Source organism: Clavispora lusitaniae, assembly GCF_014636115.1.
Source record: "Clavispora lusitaniae strain FDAARGOS_655 chromosome Unknown tig00000078_pilon, whole genome shotgun sequence".
Taxonomy (NCBI): domain Eukaryota; kingdom Fungi; phylum Ascomycota; class Pichiomycetes; order Serinales; family Metschnikowiaceae; genus Clavispora; species Clavispora lusitaniae.
In genome coordinates this window covers 1001727-1027102 of record NW_027093977.1, presented here as the reverse complement: position 1 = coordinate 1027102, position 25376 = coordinate 1001727, and the positions used below count along the sequence as shown (strand labels likewise).

The following is a 25376-nucleotide window of genomic DNA, read 5'->3' as shown; positions in this document are numbered from 1 at the left end:
CGACTACTTTCAAGTACTTTCAAGTTCATGCTAGACGATAATGGGCCTCGAGCGTAAGTTCAACCGTCGTTATGTGGAGAAATCGGGACAGTTGAAGGAAAATAAAATCACCATTGAAAAGAATAGGTACCCCAAAAACAAAAAGAACAATGATGTTGACATCACTGTGGAGTCGCCAGAGTTTCAATTGCTCGTGAAGCTCTTTGTTCCATCAAAACTACTTATTCATAATAACAAAGTATCCAGAAAGCAGCTTTCCACATATCTACCTCCGATTATTGAGAGTGATTCCTTTTCCTCTCTCAATTTTGAGCTTCATATTTTCTTAAGCTCTATTGTTACTTCTTACGTTACTTCGTGGTACTTTCTGAAGCTAAACACCGAAGATTTCGAGTTTGTGGGAAGTGTATACAATGTGCTATGTGCTTTTATACGGGATTTCTCTCGAAGAGTGAGTTCCGTCGTTGAGCTGACCCGATTGTTGAATTTGCTCAATAGATGTGCATTCATACTCGATGACCACATTGAACGAACGAAATTGGACGATGGACTTCCTAGATTTATAAGGCAGGACCTAATGAAGAGGGAGGCGTCCATATCATCTAGAGATGAGTTGTCGACAGAAAGAATAATAGATGACCATCTTCAGAAAAGTCATGTCATTTTTTTGACCGACAAAAGGACTGAGCCCGGTACAAGCGATGAAAGAAGAACAAACCGTCTTAAATATTTGAGATTGGTGGTTAAAAATATAATGAGTGCTTCATTCAAGGCTGAGGATTTGGATGTCTCAAAAACTCCGATTTCATCTACGATAGCCATGAATTTGGTAACATCAGTGTTGGCTGATTTGGTACTAGACAGACTTCTTTACAAAATGTCTTCCCCCCAGTTCCTCTTGCAAACTGTGATTGGAAAAATTGGAACGAAAATCCGAGCAGCGATGCTGTCCCGAAGTATCCCGTATAAGAACTCCATGTATAAACGTCTCACAAGCTCAGTTTCTTCGATCTATCTCAATGCATGTGCTTTATGGACTTTTGGCATCGATGATAAAAAGGCCGAACTTGACCAGGTCCCACCAATATTGTTTTCTCCAGTTTTATCTTTGATTAATCACATTACTAATTTAAGCCTGCGCAAACCAATATGGACTGGATTTTTGAGTATTTTCCGCTCGGCAATAAGTGCAAGCTCTCTATTGACCGAGAAAGTGGAACGCTTTGTTGCAAAGTATCTAATGAATCAGATTAGACACGGGGACTTTCTACAAGACGAAACACAGGCTAGCTTAGTAGCGATGATCAGGGAGATTGTGTTTGATAATGGTGAAGTAAAAGAGGAAACCAATCTCAACGAAGGAGAAAACCTTTCGGAACTTACAGGGCTCTGGTATGACCTTTTATGTTCAAAAGAATCGTCGTCAAGGTTGCCCATGGGCGTCTCCCTTTGGTGGCTTAGGTACAGAAATGAGTCTGCACAAGAATTGAAGAGAGATGTGGAAGACTTCTTGCGCATTTTTGATTTGGCCAACAAAGACCCAAAGGGGCCTTATTCGGAGGAGAGTAAAATTAACCAGCTTCTAGTGATACGACTCTTTGATTCTGTCATCCAAAGTCTTTATCCAGAGTTGGTGGAAAAGATTGATATAATGAGCTAGATGCCGGACGCAACAACTTATCTTTGGCAGGATTAATACGCACTTTTTATCCATATGATCTCGATCGACGGAATACTAGACCTATTATTTAAGGAAGGTATATACAACTACCGGGAATTGCTTGAGGACTTATGCTGCGGCCATGAATCAGATGACCCGTACTTCCGCAAAACCGTAAACACTGTTGAGATATTTGCTTTCGGTGATTACATCCATTACCTCAAGAACAGTGAGGCATGCATTGCGTTACAAAGCCAAGGTATAAGGAAATTGGTGAAAAGCACATTGGTATCAGTATGTAACGTCAACGAAGGTCGTCAATTGTCCTTTGACGATGTGATTGAAATCAATTCTTTAGAGCAGGCTCTAAGGCAAATGGGCGGTGATACACATTTCCACGATATCCTACAAGATTTGCTTATTGAAATGGCTAACGAGGGAAGCATTGAGATACAAATTGACGACGCTACCAGCAGCTTTTTTGTCAACCGCTCCTATGTTGCAAGAGATGCATACAATCCAAATAAATATAGCTTACGAGTTTTGCATGAGTCAGATATTACATCAAGGTCAGTACCGCATGCCAGGAAATTGCTACTGGAATGGCTATCAACTAAGATAAACCCAGCAATCCAGGAGTTGAGCGGGCAAAATTAGGTGACACGCATTTACCGTACTTCATAGTTTCGTGTATTTCAATAAGTTACATGGGAGCATGATCCCCACGAATGCACCAGAGTAGCTATGCGCTGTTGAACTCCAAAAAGTCAACGTCTTGCTTAGGCATGGAAAACCTTGGAAACAATACCAGTAATTCCGCCCTCTTCCTTTTGTTCGATCTCGTAGATACCGTAACCAGCAACACCAGTGCCGAAGGTCAACAAGTACATGGCAAGGTTGTGATACACTCCGTAGACTCTCTTGGGAATGTAGTCAATGATACAAGACTGGAAGCCAACGTAACAGTGGTACAACAAGAAACTGGCCATAGTGGTGTCAATGATACCGGAAACAGTGCCAAACATGGAGCTACCTACCAAAGGCAACAAGCCAAGAGCAACAATTCTTTCGGAAGTCCAGTGGTAAGAACCGTGGGTCTTGCTCGGTTTAGGCGGAATGTAAGCATCGTTAACAGTGCCCACAATGAAACCTGGTGGTTGAGGAATGGTCTTGATGCCACGGACCAAAGCTGGTCTGAACAAACTTTGTTTCTGAGAGAGCAATCCAACACGGGAGAGAGACAACATGGCTGGTGAGTAGTAGATGGACTAAAAATGAGAAAGGTCTTTTTTCCCCCAAAACTTTTGTGTAGTACCGAGCACCCCGGACTTTCTTACACTTGAATAGGATTTGATTGGCCGCGAGACCCGACTCTTACGCAGGTCTCTACTATGTACATCAATAGCGAGAGATTATAAAACAAGGTGGAGATGATAGCGACTACCTTTCAATCGCAAAAGCTGGTTTTAATTTTTTTTTCTACACCTCTTCGTCCTCATCCTCGTACTCTTCAATATCTGGAATGCGTTCTGGCTGCCCAAATCTCTCCTTTAGTGCTTTTTCCAAGATTCCAAGAGGTCCTTTGTAGTAGATGATTTTTGTGAAGCGGTTCACCACACTATCGTACCATGACATTTGCTCTCCTTCGAAAAGCTGCAAGTCATGCTTCAAGCCTTCGCATCGCTGTTTGGACTTTTTATCATGGAGTTGGTCATACATGGTGGCCAAATTATCTAGCACATTGAGCAAGATTGGCGACGCCCGACTTACGTTGTTGTGGTCAAAATATATCTCCTCCACCACCTCTTCACCCCATGCAACCGCGTTTTTCTTGTATCCCTTGGCCCACAAGATCTCACTGATATGAGCTTTTATTTCTGCGCATGTCATTTGTAAGTTCTCCGGATCGCAATTGAACAACGGGAATGACGCCTGGGTGCGTTCACCGGAGTCAATGGCCAGCTTGATTTCCGAAAGACTCTTCAAATTGGCGAGGTATATGTTAAGCGATTTTGACAAGAGTTGTTGCTTGGTTTTTCCCTTTGCACTAGCAGACTGGCGAGCATAAGTGAAGGCCAATGCGTTCAATGCGAGAATGAGCTCGTCCGTTATCCGGGAACCTTCCTGGAGCAAATTATCTTGCAACTTCACCAGCAGAAATGTCTGTGCCAACATGTTGACGCCCCGTTCCAAGTACTTTGACTTTTCGTCATCCACCAGGCTCACTTTGCTCAACATACGACAGCATTGTGACATTCTCTCAGCATCGCCCAATTTATAGAATATTTCGTCGTCATCAACAATGTGCTTCAATATGGCCACAGAAGTATCGAGCTGGCCCTTTGCCAACAACGCTTTAGCATACCGAAGAACCATATCAATGTAGAAGTTGGCAAACTCTGGAGTTTTATGGTACACCAAAGTGTCCGAGCTTAAAAGTGGAACAGCATAGTTTCGCAGACCATCGGGCAACGTTTCTGAAAATTGCAATTCCGGATCCGCTTGGAGGGCCAAGTCAATCAATAAGCGGCGATAGTGTTTTACCGCATACCGTGGGCTCTTAAGTACGTCGTCTTTGCTGATCGCCTTCACTGCCGTGTACTGTTCACCAAACGGCAACTCAAATGGAATATGCTGTCTGCTTTCCGCATCGTAGTATACGAAATACAATGAGCCCAAACACACAAAAAGACCCCCAATGTAGGCTCCAGCTGCGATGTTCGCAATTGTGCCCCAACCCCGAACAGCACCCATATATTTCGGGTTGATAGAAAACAGACGTGCATGGCGCAAACTGAGGGGTGTTCGTTTAGCAAGATAAGGTCGAAGCTGGCAAAACATGCTGGGTCGAGTTCTTTGTCGATTGTGCCTTTAGCGTTTTGATCTGAAAGTAGTGTATAGGTTGACTAAAAATTAGTAGTGTGGTGACTTGAGCCGCGCGAAGACTTGAGCCATGGAGCAGTCAACTTCAGATATCGGTCAACCTCCCTTTGGCGCATAAAGGGCCAAAATATCTGGTCATACCGCCAGGCTAGCGCTATTGAAGCAATCATCGTCCCTTTCCGGTCCGAGTCCTCCAATCCTTTTAACTCTCAAGATGAAGTCTGGTCTTCTTCGCAAACTAGTCACCAACTGGCTCCTAACAGACCCCAATTATACCATTGATCATGGCGACAGCCGCAACTACCAGATGCAGAAGTATGCGGATATGCCATATGTATACTGCTTTGGGGGCCGCTTCAAGTTTGTCAAACACAAGCCCATCAGTCTTGCCGTGGCTACTACAATCATTGCAGGTGGAGTTCTCTTTTGGGTGTTTGAAGCCAGCTGGTTCTGGCACAACATTAGCCCTGCTGTAGTTGTGATATTCAGCTACTTGTGGTTTCTTCTATTCATGTTCTTTGTCAAATGCTCCACCTCAGACGCAGGTATCCAACCCCGCAATGTACATCTTCCCTTCGACTTTGAACATGCATCTTCTCTCACAGCACCTGACGAATACTTCAATACCATCTCGCTTCCGTATTATTCAGATCGATATCATGGCGTTTCTGTCAAATATTGTGCCACTTGCCATATATGGCGTTTGCCTCGCATGAGCCACTGTGGCAAGTGTAATAGCTGTGTGCTGGTCCATGATCATCATTGTGTCTATCTCAATAACTGTATCGGTGCTCGGAACTACCGTTATTTTTTGTGGTTTCTATTGTGTGCTGTGACTACATGTGTGTTTCTTGCCACGCTTTCCTTCGTACATCTTTTCCACTACAGAACTGAAGAGCTGGACATACACCGCTTCTCGCAATCAGCATCTCGATCTCCGGTGGCGCTTCTCCTAGCCATTCTTTCTCTTTCTGGGGTTGTGTATCCGACGTTGCTTCTTGCGTTTCACTTGTTTTTGACCGCTAATAACATCACCACAAGAGAATTCTTGAACAATGCGAGACCGCTGCACAATTTGCTGGCCGAAGAGCGCTATGTCAATGTTTTTGACACGAAATCTGTCGCAGCAAATCTTTGGCTCAACTGGATTGCGTCACCGCAAGGTCTATCCTTGATCAAACCGAGAGAAAAATACATAAGTGGCGATATCAGACTAGCAGACTTGCCTGTTTTGACATCCTTTGAAGGTAGGGTCAAGTAGTGCCCGATCATAATACTACATGGTATATACCCACCGTGTTGCAACTTTAAGTAGACAACTATAATTTAGCTTAATTTAATATAACATAATTTATCAATTACCCCGTCAAATATCTGTGTTTGTGTTACATTTGTTCGATCGTGCCTCGATTTTGTGCCTCCACACATCAATACTTTACCCGATTAGTATGAAGATCATCGCGCTCATGATTCAAACGCACAAGATCATTAATACATGCCCCATTTTTTTGTGAATGCCACCCAAACCCTCTGACCTAACAGAGGCGCTAGCAGTATCTCCCTTTTTCCAACTAATACCAAAGCAGGACTTGGCACCGCTTTTGTCTTTTTCAAGATTGTACTCTGGAGGCCCCGATTGTACTAAGTACGTGTCTCACGCGTCTACGTTGCTCGTTGAAAAAGCACAAAAGGCATTGGAGGATGGTGATCTGGTTGCGCTGTACATAATTGAGGAGTATGCCAAAAATTTGTCGAGCTTCGAAAGCAGGGACCTTCTGGCTCTCAGTTTCAAGAAACCAGTCATATCTGGTGTGAGCGATCGCACCACTATGCCTCTTTCCGTTCCTCCTCATTTCCAAGCCATTTATGAGAAGCAGAGCTTAGTCAATGATCTGGACCTCGTAACATTTGAAACTGACGTCGATAATGTTGACGTATCCAGTGACCGTCTCAGATTATTACCCAATTATTCCGCTCTTGATCCGCTGGTCGTATCGCCCCACGTTCGCTTTTATGAAGAGAAACTCGAAGAGGAATACTTGAAGATAATGAGAAAACGACAAAGACCCAGTCTGCTATCATGTGGCTCAGTTCATTCGTCGCGGAAAAGAGTTCACATCGAGAATTCTGATGCACTATCCATTTACAAAATTGTGGACGCGATTGGTTTTGTCGATGGAAGAAACCAAGATGATAAGAATTGCATAATTACAGACCGCGGGATTACTATTCTTACACTGTACTCAGCCCATTCGTTGTTTTCTGAGTTATCCAGGTTAACTACTTCTTTGCACGCTTCTGACCTTGAATCAAGCTATCTTCAGCGTATCGCAGTCCTATGTGCCAACACTATTAATTACTATGTTCACTTAATTGAATCTGATGGACTTGATATCCAAAACCAGAATTTGATGCTACTCTCGTCAAAGCTTCTTTTCTTGGTTATCAATTCCCACCCGCATGATAGAAAATTACATGTTGATTCCCATCTTTTAATATTGGTTGATTTGCTTTCAAAGATCACGAAGAGTTGTGTCAGCTTGAGCTCTAACTTCAACTTCACCCTCAGTCCATCAATGTTACATCAGCATATCGCGGAGTCAGCTAAAGGTCTTGTGGACTACTTAAAGGAAAACAAGCCAGACGAGCTGATTTTGACCAAGATAGAATATATGTGCATTGAAGTTGTTTTTGCAGACCTCAAAGATATGCTTCATGACGATCTCCGTAACGCCATGATTCAATTGTTGATTCAAATTTTCAAATTTTATCCCAGTCAGAGGCAATTTATTGTCAATGAGATGTTGGCAAATTTTAAAAAACTCTCACAACAGAATAACACTTCTCGCATAAAATTATCTCATGGTGGTAACGTACTGTTTATTAGCGTGTTCCTTGTTCGTCTTGTCCAGAGTTTTGACACCAAATCGATGGAGAGAGAAATAAACTCCTTCAAGAAGTTAGAGAAGAACAAAAATCCACACAGTTCTAAAAACTTGAAGAGGCTGAGCCTAGTCAGTGGGGCTTTGGCTGTTCTTAACGATGCAAGAGGAATCGCTACTCAAATCTCGGTATTTTTTGCTGAAGCACTTGTGGGTTCGGACATCGCATTTAAATCACTCTTCCTGGTTTTCATTGATGATTGTCTAACTCTTCTTACTTTGCCAGATTGGCCTGGTGCAGTGCTAATGACCGAATCTTTGATGTCCACATTTTGCTATAGACTCAAAGAAAATAAATTCCAGGGCGCTATAGAACCGTATGCTTTGGAAGTCGTGGGGAAAGTTGGAATAGAGATTCTCAGGATAAAGAAAAGATGCACTGTACGGCTTGATTTCAGCGCTAACATTACTGATAATGAATTGAGTGAACTAAAGGTAGTAATCGAACTGGTGATTACGCAAACCTCAAATGAATACATGCAAATCAGCGATGTTCGACAGTTCCATTTGTTATTCTTACGATTAATAAAAATATGCGAACGTCTTTCAAGTGAGGTTACTAAAGGATTTGAAGAACACATCTATGCCATCAATCCTACAAATAATTTATCTACCGAAATCCCAGAAAAAGCAATTCAGTTACATACACTCATTGATGCCTGCCTAGGACTATTAGCTCAGGATAATCACCTCGTTAATACTAGAGAAGAAAGCTCAAGGACTGGAGAAAATAGCTCAAGTGCAAAGCATGGCTACTTGGCATTGCTATTGATTGAGCTCGATCCTTTATACGACAATTTTGTCGCTCTTTTGGTATCTTATTTGGAATCATCTAAAGTCAAATCAGCTACAAAGGCGATCAAAATTCTTTCGTCCATGATTGACTTCAACCCAAAGATTTTGTTAGCACTGAAAATCAGCACTTCAATTTCCAAAATAATGGCAGGTAATTCTCCTCTGATGAAAGAAGCAGTGGTAGAAATACTAGGTAAATATATTGCTGCAAATCCTGATCTCATCGAGAAATACTATCAAGACATTTGTGAACGAGCTGCTGATGATGGTGTCACTCTTAGAAAACGGGTTATTAAGATTATGAAGGAAATGTATCTCCACAAAGATGATAAGTCCATTCGAGTCTTCATTTCAAAAAAAATGTTGCGAAGAATTTACGATGAAGAACCAAGTATTCGTGATATGTCTAGAACTTCATTAACTGCTTTATTATTCCTAGAAGATCTGGACACTTCATCAGTAAAAGTATGCCAATTGATGATTGAAATTGTCAACTCCCCTGGTTTTCTGGTCAGCAATTTCACTGATTTTATTGCACAAGTAATTGCGGATAAATCTGTCCAGATGTCCTTAAAGAGAATTGTGGATGCAGCATTCAACATTGCAATAGATCACATAGAGACGGATTGCCATGAGGTGAAAAAGTCCCTTATGTTAGTGAATTTGTTAGCACGTTGTGATAAAAAATTGGTCTCTTTTGATAATATGGTTGCATTACATCCCTATGTTATAAGTGACCAGGGGCATACTGAAGGTGTGTCCCTACAGGCTTTGAAAATCCTAAGACTTTTTCTTGAGGACACAAAATCTTTCAGAAAAGACTATATCGTGAAACTTCGAGACGGCCTTCTTTCCAGGTTAACTAAGTTTGACAATAAGGAACTACATGAAGCGGTGCCAGCAATAAATGCATTGTCCAGCTTGACTGATGATAAATCAAAGATGGTGAATGCTTTTATTTCCACTACACTCCTTCTTCAGCCTATTATCGCTGAGCAGAAAATGAATCGCGTAAGTTTGACTAAGTGCCATAAACTCTTGAATTTACTAGGATGTTTTGGTTCCTACTGTGATTTTGAGGGGTCTAGAGAAATAATCATGAGAAGCAAGGTCGAATTAAAAGAGAAAGAAACTGTCGTGAGTTTAATTTGCAAGTACTTGTTAGTATTTTGTGCTTCAAGATATGATGTCAGAACAAGAAATGTTGCACTCAAAAATTTGTTGTGTGTTAGTACTTACCACCCCAAGTTATTCTTGTCTGAAGCAATCCTTACAATCCTTGACAAAGAACTCGGACATGGGAATCATCTAACGAAATTAACTATAGTTGAGGGCCTTGCCAACTTCCTTGCGAAAGAAGACGGGGATGCGATTGCGAGAAGCAACGACTATTCAAGCTCTTCACAAAATCTGGGTGTCAGCTCTTTCAATGGAAGTTCAATTTCTTCCTTGAATGATGGAGTATGTGCTAGTGTCATTCAGAGGTACATTGATAAGATCCTAGCATTATGTTTGTCTGATCACACAGCTTTTGCTCCTGTATTGTTCTTACAATTAGTGGTTAAGCTTGGTTATGCTAACCCAAAAATGTGCGTCCCTACAATTATTGCATTGGAGGCGTCTTCCAACAAAATTATAAAGAAGATTGCAATTTGTCTCCACACAGAGATATTCGAGAAGCACGAGTCACTTTCCGATAGAAATTATCCTGATGCAGTGAAAATGGCTGTAGCGTACTCAAAGAGGATGAATGGTCTGTCTTTTTTGAAGCAAATTCTGTTCTTTCGCACCGTTTATCGAATTATCAACAAGCAATATCTGTCGAAAAAGAAGTTTGTGTTATCAGTTGCAAAAGTATTCAACATCTCATTAACTCAATTCTCATTAGAAGAATGTTTAGATCAGAGAGACCTCGTTGTTTTCTCTGCCATGAACCTTCTGGTACTTTCGCTTTCATCCTTGGAGGAAGTATGTCTTCTTTTATACCATTTGGATAGAGTCATAACAAGAGATGGGTATGACCTTGTTGATAGGATTACTAGTACCGTTGGATCTAAATCTGGGTCAGGAATTTCGGTGGATAATTTGCAACTTCTTTTCGTGAACTCGCAGACTATTCTGACACTCATATATTTGAGACAGCTTTTAGCTGCATCTTACTCAATCAGCTCATCCGTAATGGAAGAATTTCGTCCAAGTCGGAGCAACTTGGAATTACGGCAGCAGCCACGAGCAATAACCCTCATTGATTTTCCATTAGAGGAGCTAGAAATGAGCACCAACTTAGCACACCCAGGCTCCTTCGGCAAGGTCTTTACAAAAGTAGTGCTGTTGATGAGAAACTATTCTACATAAAGGTGCTAGCCTTTTCAATACGAGGGTACTGAAAAGGGCCTCCGACAAGATCATAACCATTGCCTAGGACAATGCGAATTGATGGACCATACTTCTCAATGCGTCTTTCTTGTCTTTTGGCTTTCAAGGCAGCTAGGTCACTAAGAAAAATGTCCTCATCGTCATCATCCAGATCATCCAGATCTTCTTCTTCGTCATTATCATCGTCGTCATTGTTGTCGTCATCATTATGTCTGTCCTTGCGTCCTCTAGCGAGTTTGGATGAGTGCGCATTGTCGCTATGCATGTTCTTATTAAACAAACGGATATCATTCTCGAGATTTTCATTACGCTTTTCCCAACTGTAGTACTTGTTTAGTAGCCGTAGACATTCCTTTTCTGTCAACTCTCTCTTCCGTTGAAGTTCTGACCTGTCTTTCGGGTCTTTGACTAATGTGATGCGCGGAAGATGTTTCATCCAATCGTGCTGACGTAAAAGCCGAAGCTGACTTTTCAATGTTTCGATTTCCGACATCATCTTGCTTCTGTCTGCCCCCGTCATATTCTTCTCCTCTCTCTTCATGCGTCGATGGAAAGTTTCAAAGTGTTGGTCGGGGAGAGGGTCCATTTTTAGCCTCTGTCTTCGTGGTAGCAACGATTCGTTATATTTCAAGTCTGTTTCTTTATTTTTGAGTTTTGGGAGCTCCGCCATCTGGCCATAAAATGCATATCTCTTGAAGTTCTTGGTTTTGAAATCGTCACTTTCGAGCGAAGAGCAAATTCCAATTTCCCGATCCTGATATAGAAGACTATTGACAGATTCGAAATTGAAAAGCCTCGACTGGCCTTTCCCGTCTCGGCCCAGACGTAACCTTCGTTTTTCTCCAGTGGTCATGTTTGAGCCTGTTTTCGTTCGTTCAGGCCCATAGAATACGCACGAGACTAGAGCGCGATCTTGAACCCAAACTTACTACATACCACACTTGCCATGTTTATGAATTTCCGCCGCAGGGAAAAGAGAAATGCCGGAGCGAAGGAAATAGCGGCAAGTAGCCGTATTGAGCGGAAGAACACCGTGCCTTTAGCAAAATCAAGTGATACTCACTATGGTGCCCGTTTGTGGGTACCTCTACTACTATTGTGGTTTATGGTTATTCATTACTTCGAAAGAGTGCGAGTGAAAAGCGCCATGGACGCATGTCAATGGGAGAATTGGGAAAATTGGCCTGAACAGAGAGCCCACATCAAACCCCATCGTGTTGTGTTCATTGCAGACCCTCAACTTGTCGACGATCATACGTATCCCAAGCTTCCTCGAGCATTAAACTATTTAATCCGTAAAATGAGTGACAATTACTTGTACATCAACCACAAGTTTATGCAAGCTTACCTTGATCCAGACACAACCATTTTCGTGGGTGATTTATTCGATGGAGGACGCGAATGGGACGATAACGCGTGGCTCGAAGAGTATGAGAGATTCAACCGGATCTTCCCGCAGAAAACTAATCGCCGGAGCTACAGATCTCTCCCAGGTAATCACGACATCGGGTTTCAAAACATTTCCTTGCATAACCAAAGACGCTTTACTGCATTTTTCGGGGAGGCGAATGACTATTTTGAGCTTGGAAACCATACTTTCATCCAGATTGATACCATATCCCTCTCCCACGAAGATCCCGAAGTTAATAGGGAAGCCACAGAATTTTTGTCTACGGTGGGCCAAAAATTATTGCCCGAAATGCCTCGTATTGTCCTCACTCATGTTCCGCTTTATCGGGACCCAAATGTGGAGTTATGCGGCCCAGGAAGAGAGTCAAAAAGACCTTTTCCCTTGCAAAGAGGGTTCCAGTACCAGACGGTAATTGATTATAAATACTCTGAGCAAATCTTAAAAAATCTCCGGCCAATATTGGTGTTCAGCGGTGATGACCACGATTACTGCGATATAGTTCATGTGGACTATCTGGATAACTCTAAGAAATTGGCGAGAGAGATCTCTTGCAAGACTCCATCGATGACCAATGGTATCAATTATCCGGCCTATCAACTTCTCTCGTTGAACAACCCATATGATAAGCATTCTACAACCCTGAATGATCTCAAGACTTACGAGACCATGATGTGTTATCTTCCAAATCCATACAGAGGAGTGAAGGTTTATGGTATTTTGCTAGTGATTTCTTTTGCTTTGTTTTACTTGTGCATAACCCATCCGAAAAGTGTTCAAGATTTCATCGAAAGTATCTACCCTTCACAACTCTTGCCCCAGGCTTCTCAAGTCTATCAAAAGCATACAAACCTGGTTGAACGTAGGCGCATATTGGCTTTTGTGCGGAGTTGTGTATTGCTCTTCGCATATGTTTCGCTCCTCTTAGCGTTATATAACCGTATGTAATCATCATTTTACTTTTTACTTGCGACCAAAGAAGCGATCGAAGTAGCTAGGAGAAAAATCAGTCCGCTTGGATATATACTGTTTGACAGTATAGACCTTCAAATTAGCCAAGTGTCCTTCTGTTATCAAAGAGTTGATCAAGTCTGGTTGAACGGTGAATAAGTTGCTAATTTCCTTCAAGATTTGGAAATTCTCTGTTAATTCTGGGATCTCCCAAGAATCAATGACAGATTGATACCTGATTACGTCTTGGGTTAGCACAATTCCACCTGTGGAATTAACGCTAAACTTCTTGAAGTGATCCAATAACAAGTTTAATGTGATCATGCCGATTTTTATAAGAACATTGTTGAGATTTCCATCGTGTAAATACAACTTCAACACGCTGTGCACATCAATTAAGAAGTCGGAAATGCTTTCACATACTTCTGTATAATCTTGATTAGTATCAATGACATCACATAAAAAGTCCTTTTTCTTTTGCTTCTGCAAAAGAAGATTCAATCTGTTTGTGACGATTTCCACAGTGTTCCCAATAATCAAATTCAAAGATGTTTCACTGCCAGAGACATAGTTGTTAGTCAAGCTGATCATTCTATTCCTGATGGTTGGATTGTTTACCGCACATGGTAATACAATCTTTTTAATGCATGATGTGAGTAAGAATAAAATGTCACTTGTTGTAGTAAACGATTTCAAAAATGCCAAATTGGGTTCTTGCGTCAATGAAACGCTTGTGAGTTCATATAACGACTTTTCATACGCTACCTCTATTCCCCCTCCAATATAAAGCCCACCAAAATCCATAATTAAGATCTCCAAAATATCCAAGGAATGTTCAGGAGTCTTACTTGGCGCCAACTCTAAAACTCTAGCAATTGCTTCTATTGCCAACCTCAAAACAATTTGCACTTTTGTAATATTAACCACCCCAAATTCTTCAAATTCTGGGCCGTTACTTGGCAAATCCATGTTTTCCTTATTCAACCTTTCAGAAAATTGGGATTTCATGAAGTCTTTAAATCTGCTTAGTCTTTTTCGTTCCATGAAGCGAAAGACGTGCTTTTCACTTTCTATACCTGAGCGGTCATTTCTTGTGTTTGCAAAGGAGCCTTCACTTTCGATTTCTTGCAATTTATGTTCTAATTGCTTTTTGCTCAAGGCTTTCTCATTAAATGCATTGAATTTTTGGGCAATGTCGTATATGAATGATTCCAACATTTCTTTCTCCAACTTGAAGTAAGAATTATCTGACAAATAGTCAATAAACAAATCATAATAGCATTGGTCCAAGGTAGAACCAATTTCGTTGTTCTCATCGAATTCGTTCGTAACGAAGAACTCTTTCATATCTTTAGTAAAATCCCCAACGAGTACATAAAGCGCATATAGTACTCGGACGTGAGCTAGAGCTCCTGATTGTTGAGAAAACAGTAAAAGAGTGGAGACTTTGTTCTGAATCATTTGGGCATAAACTCTTTGAACCATAATTTTTAGAACTGGAAGAGGCTCAGTGAACACTTGTTGCACGATTCGTGCTTGGCCCTTTATGGAAACCTTAAGCCTATCCAATAGAACCTCGGTTATTTCACCTTTAAATATGGATTGGCTGTGATAATTTGGATCCCCCAAACTCTTCCAAATAGCCTCATCTTCAATAATAGAGTAACCTCCTTCATCTTGGTCCGACTCAAAAAATAAATCACTTTTATTCATGAAAGCCAGAACCACACTACTGCCGCCATTAAACTCGAATAGTATCTGTGATATTTGGCTCATTTCCTCAAAGTCATTGTCTTCGGATGCAATTTCAAATCTATCGATCAATGTTTGCTCCATCATTTCACTGTATTTCTGTATCGAGTTGACACATTTTGAGACTTTTGGTAGGTTTCCCGTTATTGTTTCAATTTTCTTAGCTAGCGTGAGTAAGTTCTTCACTGTTTTGGCACATTTAGTTCTCGAGTCAATTGTTTTTGAGGTTCTTAGCTTCTCTAATGGGTCGTATTTCTCCTTTGTATAGAAGCCGTGGTAAGCACGGACAAGAAAAATGGTTTCCATGGACCGGTCTCTCGAATTGGTAATTTTGTTTAGCGATTGGTTGAGTGGCTCTATTTTGCTGGTGATGCTGGAAATCTCGGAGTCCAAATTTCCGAACTTCGACACAAACTCCTCCACCTGAGAAGAAAGCTCTAGGACAGCCCTACTATGAGTCAATTCGAATTCATCCACGTCTCGTTCTGCTATTTCCATCTGCTTCGATGCTTCGTCACTCAATTGTCTTAAGTGCCGTAAAGTTGACTCGAAAGTTCTGATGTAAGGCTTGGGATCAAGGTATTCTAAGTTATTAACTTCTGCGCCCTTGAGAATATGATCCTTGCTTAATTCCTCGACAAAATCATTGACAGACAACCCATTAAGAAAGTTTTCCGTGGTTAGTAGTTTTCTAACGTCATCCTCTAAGTCATAGATTGCAAAACTCATAGAGAAGTATAGTGGCTTAGGATTGATGTTTAATGCTCACTAACATGCGCGTGCGCTCACACCCGTACACCACAGGAGAAACCAAACTATTCGATACGATTATTATTCTCTACAATAATATAACACCAAACATTTCTATATTTCCAAACCCATCAACCTCAATAAAGAGGCAACGGAGATTTAGCTATATATACAGTTAAGCGCTAAGCTTGAAGGTGGTGTGACACTTACCACAGTATTGTCTGTCTGGGTGGTTGGCCATGAAGATACCAGCACCACAGTTTGGACATTCTCTTCTCAATCTCTCAACCTTACCGTCGTTGTCAACCTTGTAGTAGGTCAAGACAGCCAACTTGTGCTTTCTGTGCTTGTGCTTGATCTTCTTTGGGGTGGTGTAGACCTTCTTCTTTCTCTTCTTACCACCACCTCTCAATCTCAACACCAAGTGCAAGGTAGATTCCTTTTGGATGTTGTAGTCGGACAAGGTTCTGCCGTCCTCCAATTGCTTACCGGCAAAGATCAATCTTTGCTGGTCAGGTGGAATACCTTCCTTGTCTTGGATCTTGGACTTAACATTGTCGATGGTGTCAGAGGATTCGACCTCCAAGGTAATGGTCTTACCTGTCAAAGTCTTAACAAAGATTTGCATATCGGCTTGTCTGCAGCTGAGGTGCTTCTTTCTTACCAATAAGGGTGGGAAAAGAAAATTTAAGTAAGTTCGCGGGCAATGAAAATTTCCCAGAGGCATCGACCGGAGACTTTGTGGTGCGCGCACGCACTTGAAACCTCCAATCGTGTTAGGGCTTGAGCCCTTGCGCGCCACAGCAAACCTAGAGCTGTTTAGTAAATGTCCTTTAATACATTACACTAAAAATTACAAAGCAATAGAATGAAATTCTTTAGAGTGTGCTAATTCCGTATGCAATTTAACTTCTGGCCGTTTCAGTTTTTTTCAAAATTTCCATCATCTCCGACTCCAGCCAATTATGGCGTAGTAGTGAGCGCACTTTCCTATCTGGGATTAACAGCCAGTCAAGCTGCAAGTGAACAGGCGCTTAATCGGAACTCATTGTAACGTCAGTTAGTACTTCCTTTGACCTGTTGAACCCAGATCTACATGACGCAATTGGGCGACAGGGTTTTACAGAACCGAAAAAGGCTATATTGCGATGTACATGTACCCGAAATTTCCCCACCGCTCACCAAAGTTCAGACTCCGAATCATAACCAGCACGGATTCTGGAGATCACTTCTCCGTATCATATGCTTCCGGTGATTGAAAGTGCACCTTGAAGATGAACTAATACCAATCGTCCCCAGAGTCGTCGTCAATTGAGTCGTTTGTTGAGCTTTTGGCATTTGAACGGGAACTAATGATGGTCTTCCTGTTGATTGCACCACATTGTAATAGTTTATTTTCGAACAACTGCCAGGAGATTCGGTTCGGATCCTGCCCGAGACCTTCAAATCCAACGAATCGAGTGAGCTCCTGGCTGTTCTTATACACTAACACAAACGGGAGAACCTTGATTTTTAACTTCGCAACCAAGAAGGGTGCATTCTCTGCTGTGATAGCTATAACGTTTATGGATACATGCTTCTCTGCTAGTATAGCCAACGTTTCATTCATGAGCTTGCATTTGGGAAACGAAGGTTGATAAAAATGCACAACAACAACTCCTCCTTGAGTCACGGTGTCCATGAGAGATTTTTCGTCATCAATAAACTTCACCAAGCCAAAATCCTCTCCTTTGTTTTCTGCTGCACGATCCACTTTGTTAAATTCCTTCTTAAGCTGTTCGAGTCGTTGTTCACGATAATGCATCATCGAATCATCTTCGTCTTCGAGCTCTTGTAAAAGGTCCAGCAAATTGTCTTCATCTTCACTGTCAGGTCCAGTTCCGGAAACGTTTTTGAGTTTTGATGTCTGGTATCTCTCGACAAGCTCAGCTTGATGGTCATCCATTACTTCGAGAATGGATGTGGAAAATGCGCGTCAACATTATAGAGGCAAGAAGTGCGAATGATGGACCATAGCATTCCAAGTCAGGTGTGAGCACACCAATTATCGTATATGCTTTCTTAGCTATTGAAGTCAGTTTTAATACCATGGTGTAATGTAATGGCTTTCATGAGACATGAACATCCCTCAATCTTCCAATGTCCTAACTTCTCCGATTCCTGTCTTCATAAGTCGAGCAAGGATTCAGATGGTGTCTAACAAATGAAGGATTTCAGTAATCTTCTGCACATTTGACTTCACAAGTTCATTATAGCGTTGCCCTTCCTCTGTAGTTTTCTTTGGCCCCCCTGGCGCGTTTGCATCAAAAGCATCATTGTTTAGTAGATCAATTGATTTTTTGAGGTTGTTGTCAATTTGCTTAACTGTAGACAAAATCATCTCTAGCTCCAAAAGAATCTTCTCCTGGTCTGTCGTTAGGGGCGGAGGAGTCATTTTTGTTTCCATTTGCTGTGCTGTCTTAACGAAGAATCAACCGTTAGTAGATTTCTGTTCGTAAGACGTGCAAGACAATAGAGGTGCTGTTCTGCATGTAAAGAAACTAGTAAATGCTAATGTGGTAATACTATGTAACTATATGACAGCATGCCCGGTTATTGACATGCTGGTTATGCTAATAATGGCACTTGACATGATTTTTGTGCTTTTAGTTTTTCAATGTCGTCCTTGTACCTTTTCCTGTCCATCTCCTTTTCCTTGATCACATCGACCAACAATTTTCTAAGCTCGTTGTTCTCGTGAATAAGCTCGATTTTAATTCTTTCGTTTTGGTTGAACTTCCCTAATAGATAATTGAACTCTTTACAAAGTTTGAGATACGTTGTCTTGAGCGTCGTAAATGTTCCGATCAATCTGCTAGTGTCGCACATTGCTCTCTTTAAGGTCGCTACCGTACTTGGGTTCACTTCGGCTGTCCCGCTCCCTTTTTTGATATTCTCCTCTTCTTCTGGTGATGAAACGCTTGTACTTGAAACCCTTTCGCCTTCTTCTTCGAATGTAGAGGTACATGGACTGTCTCTTGATGATGAGGTCTGATCCTGCTGTTCTTGTTTCAATGCTAATGCTTCATCTTCTCCATAACTACCGAGCTTGAAAAGCTCGTACTCTATTTGCTCATCTAGTGTTGCTTCCGAGAGTGGATGTGGTGTTTGTGCGCTGAACTTCTCTGTTTCCTTCTCTATTTGAGTGATGAACTCTTCAAAGTCAGAGTGGTCAGGTTTTTCAATTTTGACTTTCTTCAACGGTGGCTCATTGGTATTCATGAGAATTGTAACAAGCGAAATGGAATTGAAATTAGCTTTACCCTCCTGACGGTTTCTTTAAGTCAGAGATGAGATGCCTGGTAAAAAAAATTGTCACGTGCGGCTTACAAAAAAAATAGAAGACCGTTGACATCAAGTTAGTGCGAAATTCGAAGCTGTTCCAGTAACAGTAGAAACACATACTGGCATCACTACTACATCTGTTCCATAATTGAATGCTATCTTAAATAATATATGACATGTATGCGCTGAATTGAAAAAAATGCCAGTTAAAGGGTAAAACGCCTCTGGTATGCAACGGAATAAATATAAATAGAGCAGATTAGTTGTCTATCCTCTGCCCCACACGCCACGCAACTTTCTAACTTCGCTTAAGACACTGGTAGTTTTCTCGCTCACTTCACTGAAAACTTCTTGCGTCTTCTCAGAAACATCGACCAACACATCGTGCGTCAAATCATTGACCTCGTCGATTTCTTTCATAATGCTATTACTAACATCCTTGACAAACAAGCCAGACTCTTCCCACTTCTCTGACAATGACTGTAACACCATTTCGAAGCCATTTTTTCCAATCTTTGCGTTCTGGCCGAATCTTTCCACGGACCAATCTTCGATCTTGTTGCAGATGCTGGACCAGGACAGAAATGCGGTGATTTCTGCCTCCTGTTCAAATAAAGTTTTGCTCTCAGGCATGCTTGGGTCAGGACGGTAAACCACAGTTTCATTCACCAAAAGCAAATGGCTCATTGTCATATTGGCGGATTTCATGATCAAAGTTTTAGTTTTCAAATCCACCTCGCTGATTTCTCTGACGTACGAGTATTCATCTGCTCCGACGATGGCACGCAACCAATGAGGGATAGCTTGTTTACATGCGATCAATCTTTCAGTCCTTAAAACACTCTTTTCCACATCGATTTCCCTGTTCAAAATGTCGACACTGACAACATGTGTGGATAACTCGTTGGGATATTTTTGCCAATTTGCAGCTGTCACTTGTTCCCAACTGTAGTCAAACAAATGTTTGCTTTCAAAGAGCTTCATGTCTAATGTGGGGTGAAGCTAAAAAAACAAGGAAGAGTTATATATCCGGGCCGTGCGAGTTTCTTTTTTTTTTTTTGCCCTTTACCGTCTGCGCTTGTGACACTAATGCGTCGCGCTTAAATCGGATTATCGGGTTCATGACAATGGCTGAGATAACAATAATCGCCACACCGTTTGATTTGCATTCTTGAATTCAAACAGAGCTCAAATATGGATTACATTAAAGCTTACACACGTGAGTTTTGAAACGTTTACTAGATTTTGTTCTATTTCTCTGACGAAATCTTATTTTGTATTTTGTATGCGCGATTCGAGATTAAATGTGAAATGTGAAGTGGCTCACTCTTTTCACCTCAATCCTAGTCCTCTGATTGGCAAACGTTTCAAAACATTTGGCAAATAAAAAGTTCCTTGTACACCAAGCAAAAGACAACCTGATTCATTTCTCTTCTATTTTTCACATGCATAATTATGTTTATTGTTACAAGTCATTGCCCTCTATTGAAACCAATGATTCTACGCAAAGGAACGATTTTGTAGAATTTGCGTCCAATCTCACGTTAAAATTCGCATCAACTTCTTCAACGACGTTTCAACTCTAATGTAAGGTACACTGAGGCCTATATATGATGCTTATAATTGGGGCATTGATATGTTATGTTTAAGGTAAAACTAAATTTTCAGTTGTTTCCTTCTCGCCTGAATACTTGCATTTTTCTTTTTTCTTGTAGATTGGAAATGGGTGTTCTAGAAAATACAGGCTTACCAATATACGCACATCCGTACATCAAATATCTCACAAACCGTAGCTCACCTAGTTCTGCAATCTGAACCTTCTTTAGACCCACCATGATTAAGCATCTCAGCAAAACTAGCCTCCCGAGAAGCCTTAGAAGATTTTTATCTTCTCAAGTGTCGACAGCTTCGAACTTCAAAACAACCGTTTTGCCTAATGGGTTGACAGTGGCTAGCGAATTTATGCCAGGTACGAAAACCGCCACCGTGGGAATGTGGATTAACGCTGGTTCCAGAGCGGACAATCCTACAAGCAGTGGAACAGCGCATTTTTTGGAACATTTGGCCTTCAAGGGAACATCGAAAAGATCCCAATATAGTCTAGAATTAGAGATTGAGGATTTGGGATCTCAAATCAACGCCTATACCTCTCGTGAGAATACCGTTTACTACACAAAATGTTTGGCTAATGACTTAGAGCAAAACGTGGATATATTGAGTGATTTGCTTACGAAATCCAAACTCGAGCCTTCAGCGATCGAGAAGGAAAGAGCAGTGATCCTACAAGAGAGTGATGAGGTTGACAAAATGTTTGACGAGGTTGTTTTCGACCATTTGCATGAAATAGCCTATCGAAACCAGGATTTGGGCAGAACAATCCTAGGACCAAGAGAGAAAATCAGAACCATTAATAGAGATGACCTCGTTAACTACATCCAGACAAACTATAAAGGTGACAGAATGGCCTTGATTGGGGCTGGTTGTGTCGATCACGATGAGCTTGTCAAGAATGCTCAAAAATACTTTGGTCACATCAAAGCTAGCGACGTGCCTTTCAAGCAACATGGTGATGATTTGCCTATCTTCTATGGGGCTGAGAGACGTATCCAAGATGATTCTTTGCCCATAACCCATGTCGCGTTAGCTGTAGAGGGAGTTAGTTGGTCTGCACCTGACTTCTTCACTTCTTCTGTTGCGAATGGTATCATAGGTTCATGGGATAGATCTATTGGTATTGGTTCGGACTCTCCTTCGCCTTTGACAGTTACTGCGGCTATGGGAGGACCAGGCAACGAACCCATCGCAAATTCTTATATGGCTTATACCACTTCGTATGCTGATACAGGATTAATGGGTGTGTATTTCACTGCAGACAGCAACACAGACATGTCGCTATTTGTGAATGCGGTGTTGCACGAATGGGCCCGATTGAAATCTGGAAACATTACCGAGGAGGAGGTCGAAAGATCCAAAGCTCAATTGAAAGCCTCTTTGGTATTGGCATTAGATGACTCTACAGCAATCGCCGAAGATATCGGAAGGCAATTGGTGAACACCGGCTTCAGATTATCACCAGAAGATGTTTTTGAAAGAGTGGAGAACATTTCGAGACAAGATGTGATTGATTGGGCAAACTACAGATTGAAAGACAAGCCAATAGCAATGTGTGCGTTGGGAAACTGTAAGACAATTCCCTCTCACAAGGACCTTGTGAAAGGAATGTCTTGGTAAGAGAGGTAATTAGTCACAACGGATAGTTTATAAATGCATGTATATATAAAGAAAGCGAAGCTTTAGGTTTCTTCGTCGTTGACCACATCTACTTCTTCTTCCGCTTCTTTTTCTTCCGAAACCACATTATCTTTGAAGATACTTTCTTTGGGTATTCTCTTCATGATATGAGCAGGAGGAAATAGTTTGCCAATGCTGTTAATCCATCTACTTCTCTTGTCCAACAAGGCCTTCAAACCACTATTAGCAGCTTGCTGCTGTGCAGTGTTCGTGACTTCTGGAGTCTTCTTTTTCTTGCTCTTAGCTTTAAGCCTCTTCATATAAGCCTGGTCAACTTGCTTATCTAAATCTTCCAAAATTGTGCAGTATTCTTGGTAGGCCAACTGCTCTTCAAGAATTGGAATGAGGTACTTTTTACGTTGCCTGTTTCTTATGACAGCACCCTTTAGCTCATCTTGCAACTCTCTGATTTCCGAGCAAATTTCATCATCTTCTCTGTTCAAAATCCAATCATCTGTGTCAATGATATTCCCTGGCTTTTTGGGTTTCCCTTCATCATCATTTTGTAGATTCATGAATATACCAATGTATTTTAGTTCTCTCTTAAGTCTTTCCTCCATAGAGAAATAGTCACTAACTTCTGACGTGACCTTGAAGGTTTCCCCACTATCTAATTGCGTAGCAGAATCTTCTGCTAGGAGATTCTCTTCTCCATCAGCTTCTTCTTTCTTGATGTCATTCTGTTCAGTATCAGCCATTTTCTCTTCTCCTTCATCTTGTATTTTATCTTTAGCTTCGTGCACACTTAAAACCGCTGATAATAACCGACTGGATAAGGGACCACAAGAAATATCTTCCGTTAGCAACTTATCATCATTCAAATTCTCAAAATCGCCTTTAGCTTTGTAAGCTTCTAAAGGGGGACGGGGTGCCGCAGGCGAGCTTAATTTGGACCTTAAAGCTGCATCCTCTTCAGCCCATACATCAGCATAGAACGGTCCCAATTTTGGAATCAAATACGGGGTGGTAGTTGGATCATAATCTCGTTTTTCAAAACCGGGAGGGATAACAAACTTCTCGTTGCAAAACTTGATATCATCATTGGAAAAGGGACGGAAGTATGACTCAATGTAGGATTGGTATGTAGAAAACTGGACTTGATTGGAAGGGGCTTTGCTTTTCGAGAAGTCCATGTCAGGTATTTCGCCCGGGAGCATGTCTTTCAAATCATTCTCTGGATATGAAGCAACTCCATACTTACGCTTTAAATAGTCCTTTCCTTGTGTTTCGAGGCCATGGTTAGTTTCTGAAAATAGACCTAACTCTGCAATTGTCTCTGCTGATAGGGTCTGTGAAGTGACGAACTCAGATTTTGGATTCTTCAATCGTGTATCATTGCTAGGCGTAAAGGAGCCAGTCTGGACTGGAGGGATTGGATCATCCTTTGAATTGACTTTCCCTTTCTCATCAGCTTCTTCGTCTTCACCACCCACTACTCCAACAGATCCAACGACCTCTTCCAAATTTCCTGAACTGGAGTTCTTTGATGGAGCTGGTGCTTTATCCAAATCCTCTATTTCTGACTTGATTGTGTCTTTCTTCCTCCGCTTTGCTAATGGTATACTTTCGTCCTCTTCATTATCGTCATTCTCTCGCTTCCTTGCATCTGAACTTTCAGATATATCATCACCACCATCTGCTGAGTTTTTCAATTTGTTTAACCTTTCGAGTAGAATGTTATCTTTCCGCTCGATTTCTTGTAAATTTTTGGCAAGCTTCGCTAATAGTTTACTCAAGTTGTGCAAAGTATTGAGATTCGGAATCTTTCTGATGGCAGCACCATCCAATAATCCAACCGAAGAATCATATTTGAGCCTGAGTTCATCTATTATGTCCCCTAATGTAGTTGTTGCCGAATGTGAATTCATGGTAATGGAAACTTTGAGTTAACCTGTGAAACAATTTTGTTACCTGCTCCCAATATTTTTAAGAAAGAATGAACTTCAATGTAATATTAAAGCTAAATTAGTAATCTGACGAAAAGACACAAATCAGCCATTAATATTGCTAATTTGACGAATGTAAAAATCGGCACTGGTTGATATTTTCTTTCTTGCAATCTGTATCAACGAATACACATCAGTGAACGTGGTGTACGGGTGCACAACATTTTGACAGTTTAAGTAACGAACACTTCCAGTCACAACTGAAGTAGATAATCGTTCAATTTATAGTGTATGTACATGATAGATAACTAACGATAAAAGATGAGACGTCGGAGTTTGAATGCATAAGACTTTATGGGGAAAGGTTACTAATGTACTCTTTGTCCTTCAAGTCCTTCACTGCTTCTGTCAATCTTCTAACAATCCGATGTCTCTCTACTGGTGCGTCCTGTGGCCTCTTCCAATCATCCGGAAAGCGTGGTTGTTGTTTACCAGGTTTCGTGTGTCTTTTATCAACAGGAACACCATCGAAGGTATTCTTTGTGAGGTCCTTGGACTCAGTCAACAACTTATTGAAGGTCTCCACTAACCAGCGTGCATTCTGAGTTGACTCAGAAAAGCGATCTGTGGAGAACTTGAGAGTATTGGTGTTGTGATTGAATTTGTTTCCAGACAAAAGCTTGAACTTGACAGCCTGCTTGTCGTTAAGGTCCAAGTCTTTGAGCTTAACTTCAAGGGTGACTTTTCTATTGTCCGAGTTGTGCTTTTCGGAAAAATCAGTGTTGAACGTCAAACGAAGAGGTGCCTCTTTGTCTGAAGCTGGTTTGTATTCTTGTCGAAATTTGGCCAACAAAGGCATTTCGTATGCGGAAATTCTATGCATTTGTTCGATTTTTCTTTCTTCATGAGGCGTTGCACCTCTATCGAACACTCTGATGTTGCTCAACTTAGGAGGAAGACCTTTCAATTTCGAAGGAGTGTTGTTCATCATTCTTTCTTTGAAGTTGTCAATCTCGTAACCGTACGCCAATGTAGGCTTAGGAGCTCTCAATGACTCGAATGTGGACAAGATGGCATTTCTTTCAGCGTCGTTTGGCACATACTTGTCGCCAAGGGCAGTTTTTCTCAACTCGTGCAATTCAAAGATCCGGTCGGCTGGTAAGCCTTCCCACTTGTGAGGGTTCAAATAGAGCGGCTGGTCAGTCGAGTTGAAGCGAACACTACCAACAGGACGTAAGCTCCTGGCTTTAGCGATGTTGCGTGCCAACATGGTTTGGTGAGTTCAGTATTGGGCTCGCGCTCGATAATTCTTGGAGTGCAAAAACTTCTGGGTGCTACACGACTAACATTTATGTAGT

The 25376-nt window shown here is 41.4% G+C and overlaps 17 protein-coding genes across 17 annotated transcripts; 6 read left to right on the top strand and 11 right to left on the bottom strand. All coding sequences in view use genetic code 12, as the record gives it.

Moving 5' to 3' along the window:
* Positions 1-40: 40 nt before the first annotated feature.
* Positions 41-1660, top strand: FOB63_002663 (uncharacterized protein; the record flags this gene model as incomplete). The annotated part of the gene is made up of 1 exon (XM_002616287.1): positions 41-1660. One exon carries the CDS (start codon positions 41-43, stop codon positions 1658-1660), a length of 1620 nt encoding a protein of 539 aa, XP_002616333.1.
* A 54-nt stretch (positions 1661-1714) lies between these two features.
* On the top strand, positions 1715-2317 carry FOB63_002662 (uncharacterized protein; the record flags this gene model as incomplete). The annotated part of the gene is made up of 1 exon (XM_002616288.1): positions 1715-2317. The coding sequence occupies one exon, from the start codon at positions 1715-1717 to the stop codon at positions 2315-2317; it is 603 nt and encodes a 200-aa protein (XP_002616334.1).
* Positions 2318-2439: 122 nt separating this feature from the next.
* FOB63_002661 (succinate dehydrogenase membrane anchor subunit) lies at positions 2440-2907 on the bottom strand (the record flags this gene model as incomplete). Its single annotated transcript, XM_002616290.1, has 1 exon — positions 2440-2907. One exon carries the CDS (start codon positions 2905-2907, stop codon positions 2440-2442), a length of 468 nt encoding a protein of 155 aa, XP_002616336.1.
* Positions 2908-3139: 232 nt separating this feature from the next.
* On the bottom strand, positions 3140-4501 carry FOB63_002660 (uncharacterized protein; the record flags this gene model as incomplete). Its single annotated transcript, XM_002616291.1, has 1 exon — positions 3140-4501. One exon carries the CDS (start codon positions 4499-4501, stop codon positions 3140-3142), a length of 1362 nt encoding a protein of 453 aa, XP_002616337.1.
* A 256-nt stretch (positions 4502-4757) lies between these two features.
* On the top strand, positions 4758-5804 carry FOB63_002659 (palmitoyltransferase; the record flags this gene model as incomplete). The annotated part of the gene is made up of 1 exon (XM_002616292.2): positions 4758-5804. One exon carries the CDS (start codon positions 4758-4760, stop codon positions 5802-5804), a length of 1047 nt encoding a protein of 348 aa, XP_002616338.2.
* A 253-nt stretch (positions 5805-6057) lies between these two features.
* Positions 6058-10529, top strand: FOB63_002658 (cohesin-loading factor complex subunit; the record flags this gene model as incomplete). The annotated part of the gene is made up of 2 exons (XM_066102261.1): positions 6058-10248; positions 10449-10529. The coding sequence occupies 2 exons, from the start codon at positions 6058-6060 to the stop codon at positions 10527-10529; spliced, it is 4272 nt and encodes a 1423-aa protein (XP_065958406.1).
* Positions 10530-10627: 98 nt separating this feature from the next.
* Positions 10628-11509, bottom strand: FOB63_002657 (uncharacterized protein; the record flags this gene model as incomplete). The annotated part of the gene is made up of 1 exon (XM_002616294.1): positions 10628-11509. One exon carries the CDS (start codon positions 11507-11509, stop codon positions 10628-10630), a length of 882 nt encoding a protein of 293 aa, XP_002616340.1.
* Positions 11510-11602: 93 nt separating this feature from the next.
* Positions 11603-13012, top strand: FOB63_002656 (putative lipid phosphatase; the record flags this gene model as incomplete). The annotated part of the gene is made up of 1 exon (XM_002616295.1): positions 11603-13012. One exon carries the CDS (start codon positions 11603-11605, stop codon positions 13010-13012), a length of 1410 nt encoding a protein of 469 aa, XP_002616341.1.
* Positions 13013-13027: 15 nt separating this feature from the next.
* On the bottom strand, positions 13028-15496 carry SEC10 (exocyst subunit; the record flags this gene model as incomplete). The annotated part of the gene is made up of 1 exon (XM_002616296.1): positions 13028-15496. One exon carries the CDS (start codon positions 15494-15496, stop codon positions 13028-13030), a length of 2469 nt encoding a protein of 822 aa, XP_002616342.1.
* A 196-nt stretch (positions 15497-15692) lies between these two features.
* Positions 15693-16244, bottom strand: UBI3 (ubiquitin-ribosomal 40S subunit protein S31 fusion protein; the record flags this gene model as incomplete). Its single annotated transcript, XM_002616297.1, has 1 exon — positions 15693-16244. One exon carries the CDS (start codon positions 16242-16244, stop codon positions 15693-15695), a length of 552 nt encoding a protein of 183 aa, XP_002616343.1.
* Positions 16245-16796: 552 nt separating this feature from the next.
* FOB63_002653 (Phosducin family protein) lies at positions 16797-17462 on the bottom strand (the record flags this gene model as incomplete). The annotated part of the gene is made up of 1 exon (XM_002616298.1): positions 16797-17462. One exon carries the CDS (start codon positions 17460-17462, stop codon positions 16797-16799), a length of 666 nt encoding a protein of 221 aa, XP_002616344.1.
* A 240-nt stretch (positions 17463-17702) lies between these two features.
* FOB63_002652 (uncharacterized protein) lies at positions 17703-17951 on the bottom strand (the record flags this gene model as incomplete). Its single annotated transcript, XM_066102259.1, has 1 exon — positions 17703-17951. The coding sequence occupies one exon, from the start codon at positions 17949-17951 to the stop codon at positions 17703-17705; it is 249 nt and encodes an 82-aa protein (XP_065958405.1).
* A 173-nt stretch (positions 17952-18124) lies between these two features.
* Positions 18125-18778, bottom strand: FOB63_002651 (uncharacterized protein; the record flags this gene model as incomplete). Its single annotated transcript, XM_002616299.1, has 1 exon — positions 18125-18778. One exon carries the CDS (start codon positions 18776-18778, stop codon positions 18125-18127), a length of 654 nt encoding a protein of 217 aa, XP_002616345.1.
* A 330-nt stretch (positions 18779-19108) lies between these two features.
* On the bottom strand, positions 19109-19825 carry UPS2 (uncharacterized protein; the record flags this gene model as incomplete). Its single annotated transcript, XM_002616300.1, has 1 exon — positions 19109-19825. One exon carries the CDS (start codon positions 19823-19825, stop codon positions 19109-19111), a length of 717 nt encoding a protein of 238 aa, XP_002616346.1.
* An 849-nt stretch (positions 19826-20674) lies between these two features.
* MAS1 (Mas1p) lies at positions 20675-22072 on the top strand (the record flags this gene model as incomplete). Its single annotated transcript, XM_002616301.1, has 1 exon — positions 20675-22072. The coding sequence occupies one exon, from the start codon at positions 20675-20677 to the stop codon at positions 22070-22072; it is 1398 nt and encodes a 465-aa protein (XP_002616347.1).
* A 62-nt stretch (positions 22073-22134) lies between these two features.
* NGG1 (histone acetyltransferase) lies at positions 22135-24000 on the bottom strand (the record flags this gene model as incomplete). Its single annotated transcript, XM_002616302.1, has 1 exon — positions 22135-24000. One exon carries the CDS (start codon positions 23998-24000, stop codon positions 22135-22137), a length of 1866 nt encoding a protein of 621 aa, XP_002616348.1.
* Positions 24001-24370: 370 nt separating this feature from the next.
* On the bottom strand, positions 24371-25288 carry FOB63_002647 (mitochondrial 37S ribosomal protein mS35; the record flags this gene model as incomplete). Its single annotated transcript, XM_002616303.1, has 1 exon — positions 24371-25288. One exon carries the CDS (start codon positions 25286-25288, stop codon positions 24371-24373), a length of 918 nt encoding a protein of 305 aa, XP_002616349.1.
* Positions 25289-25376: the final 88 nt, after the last annotated feature.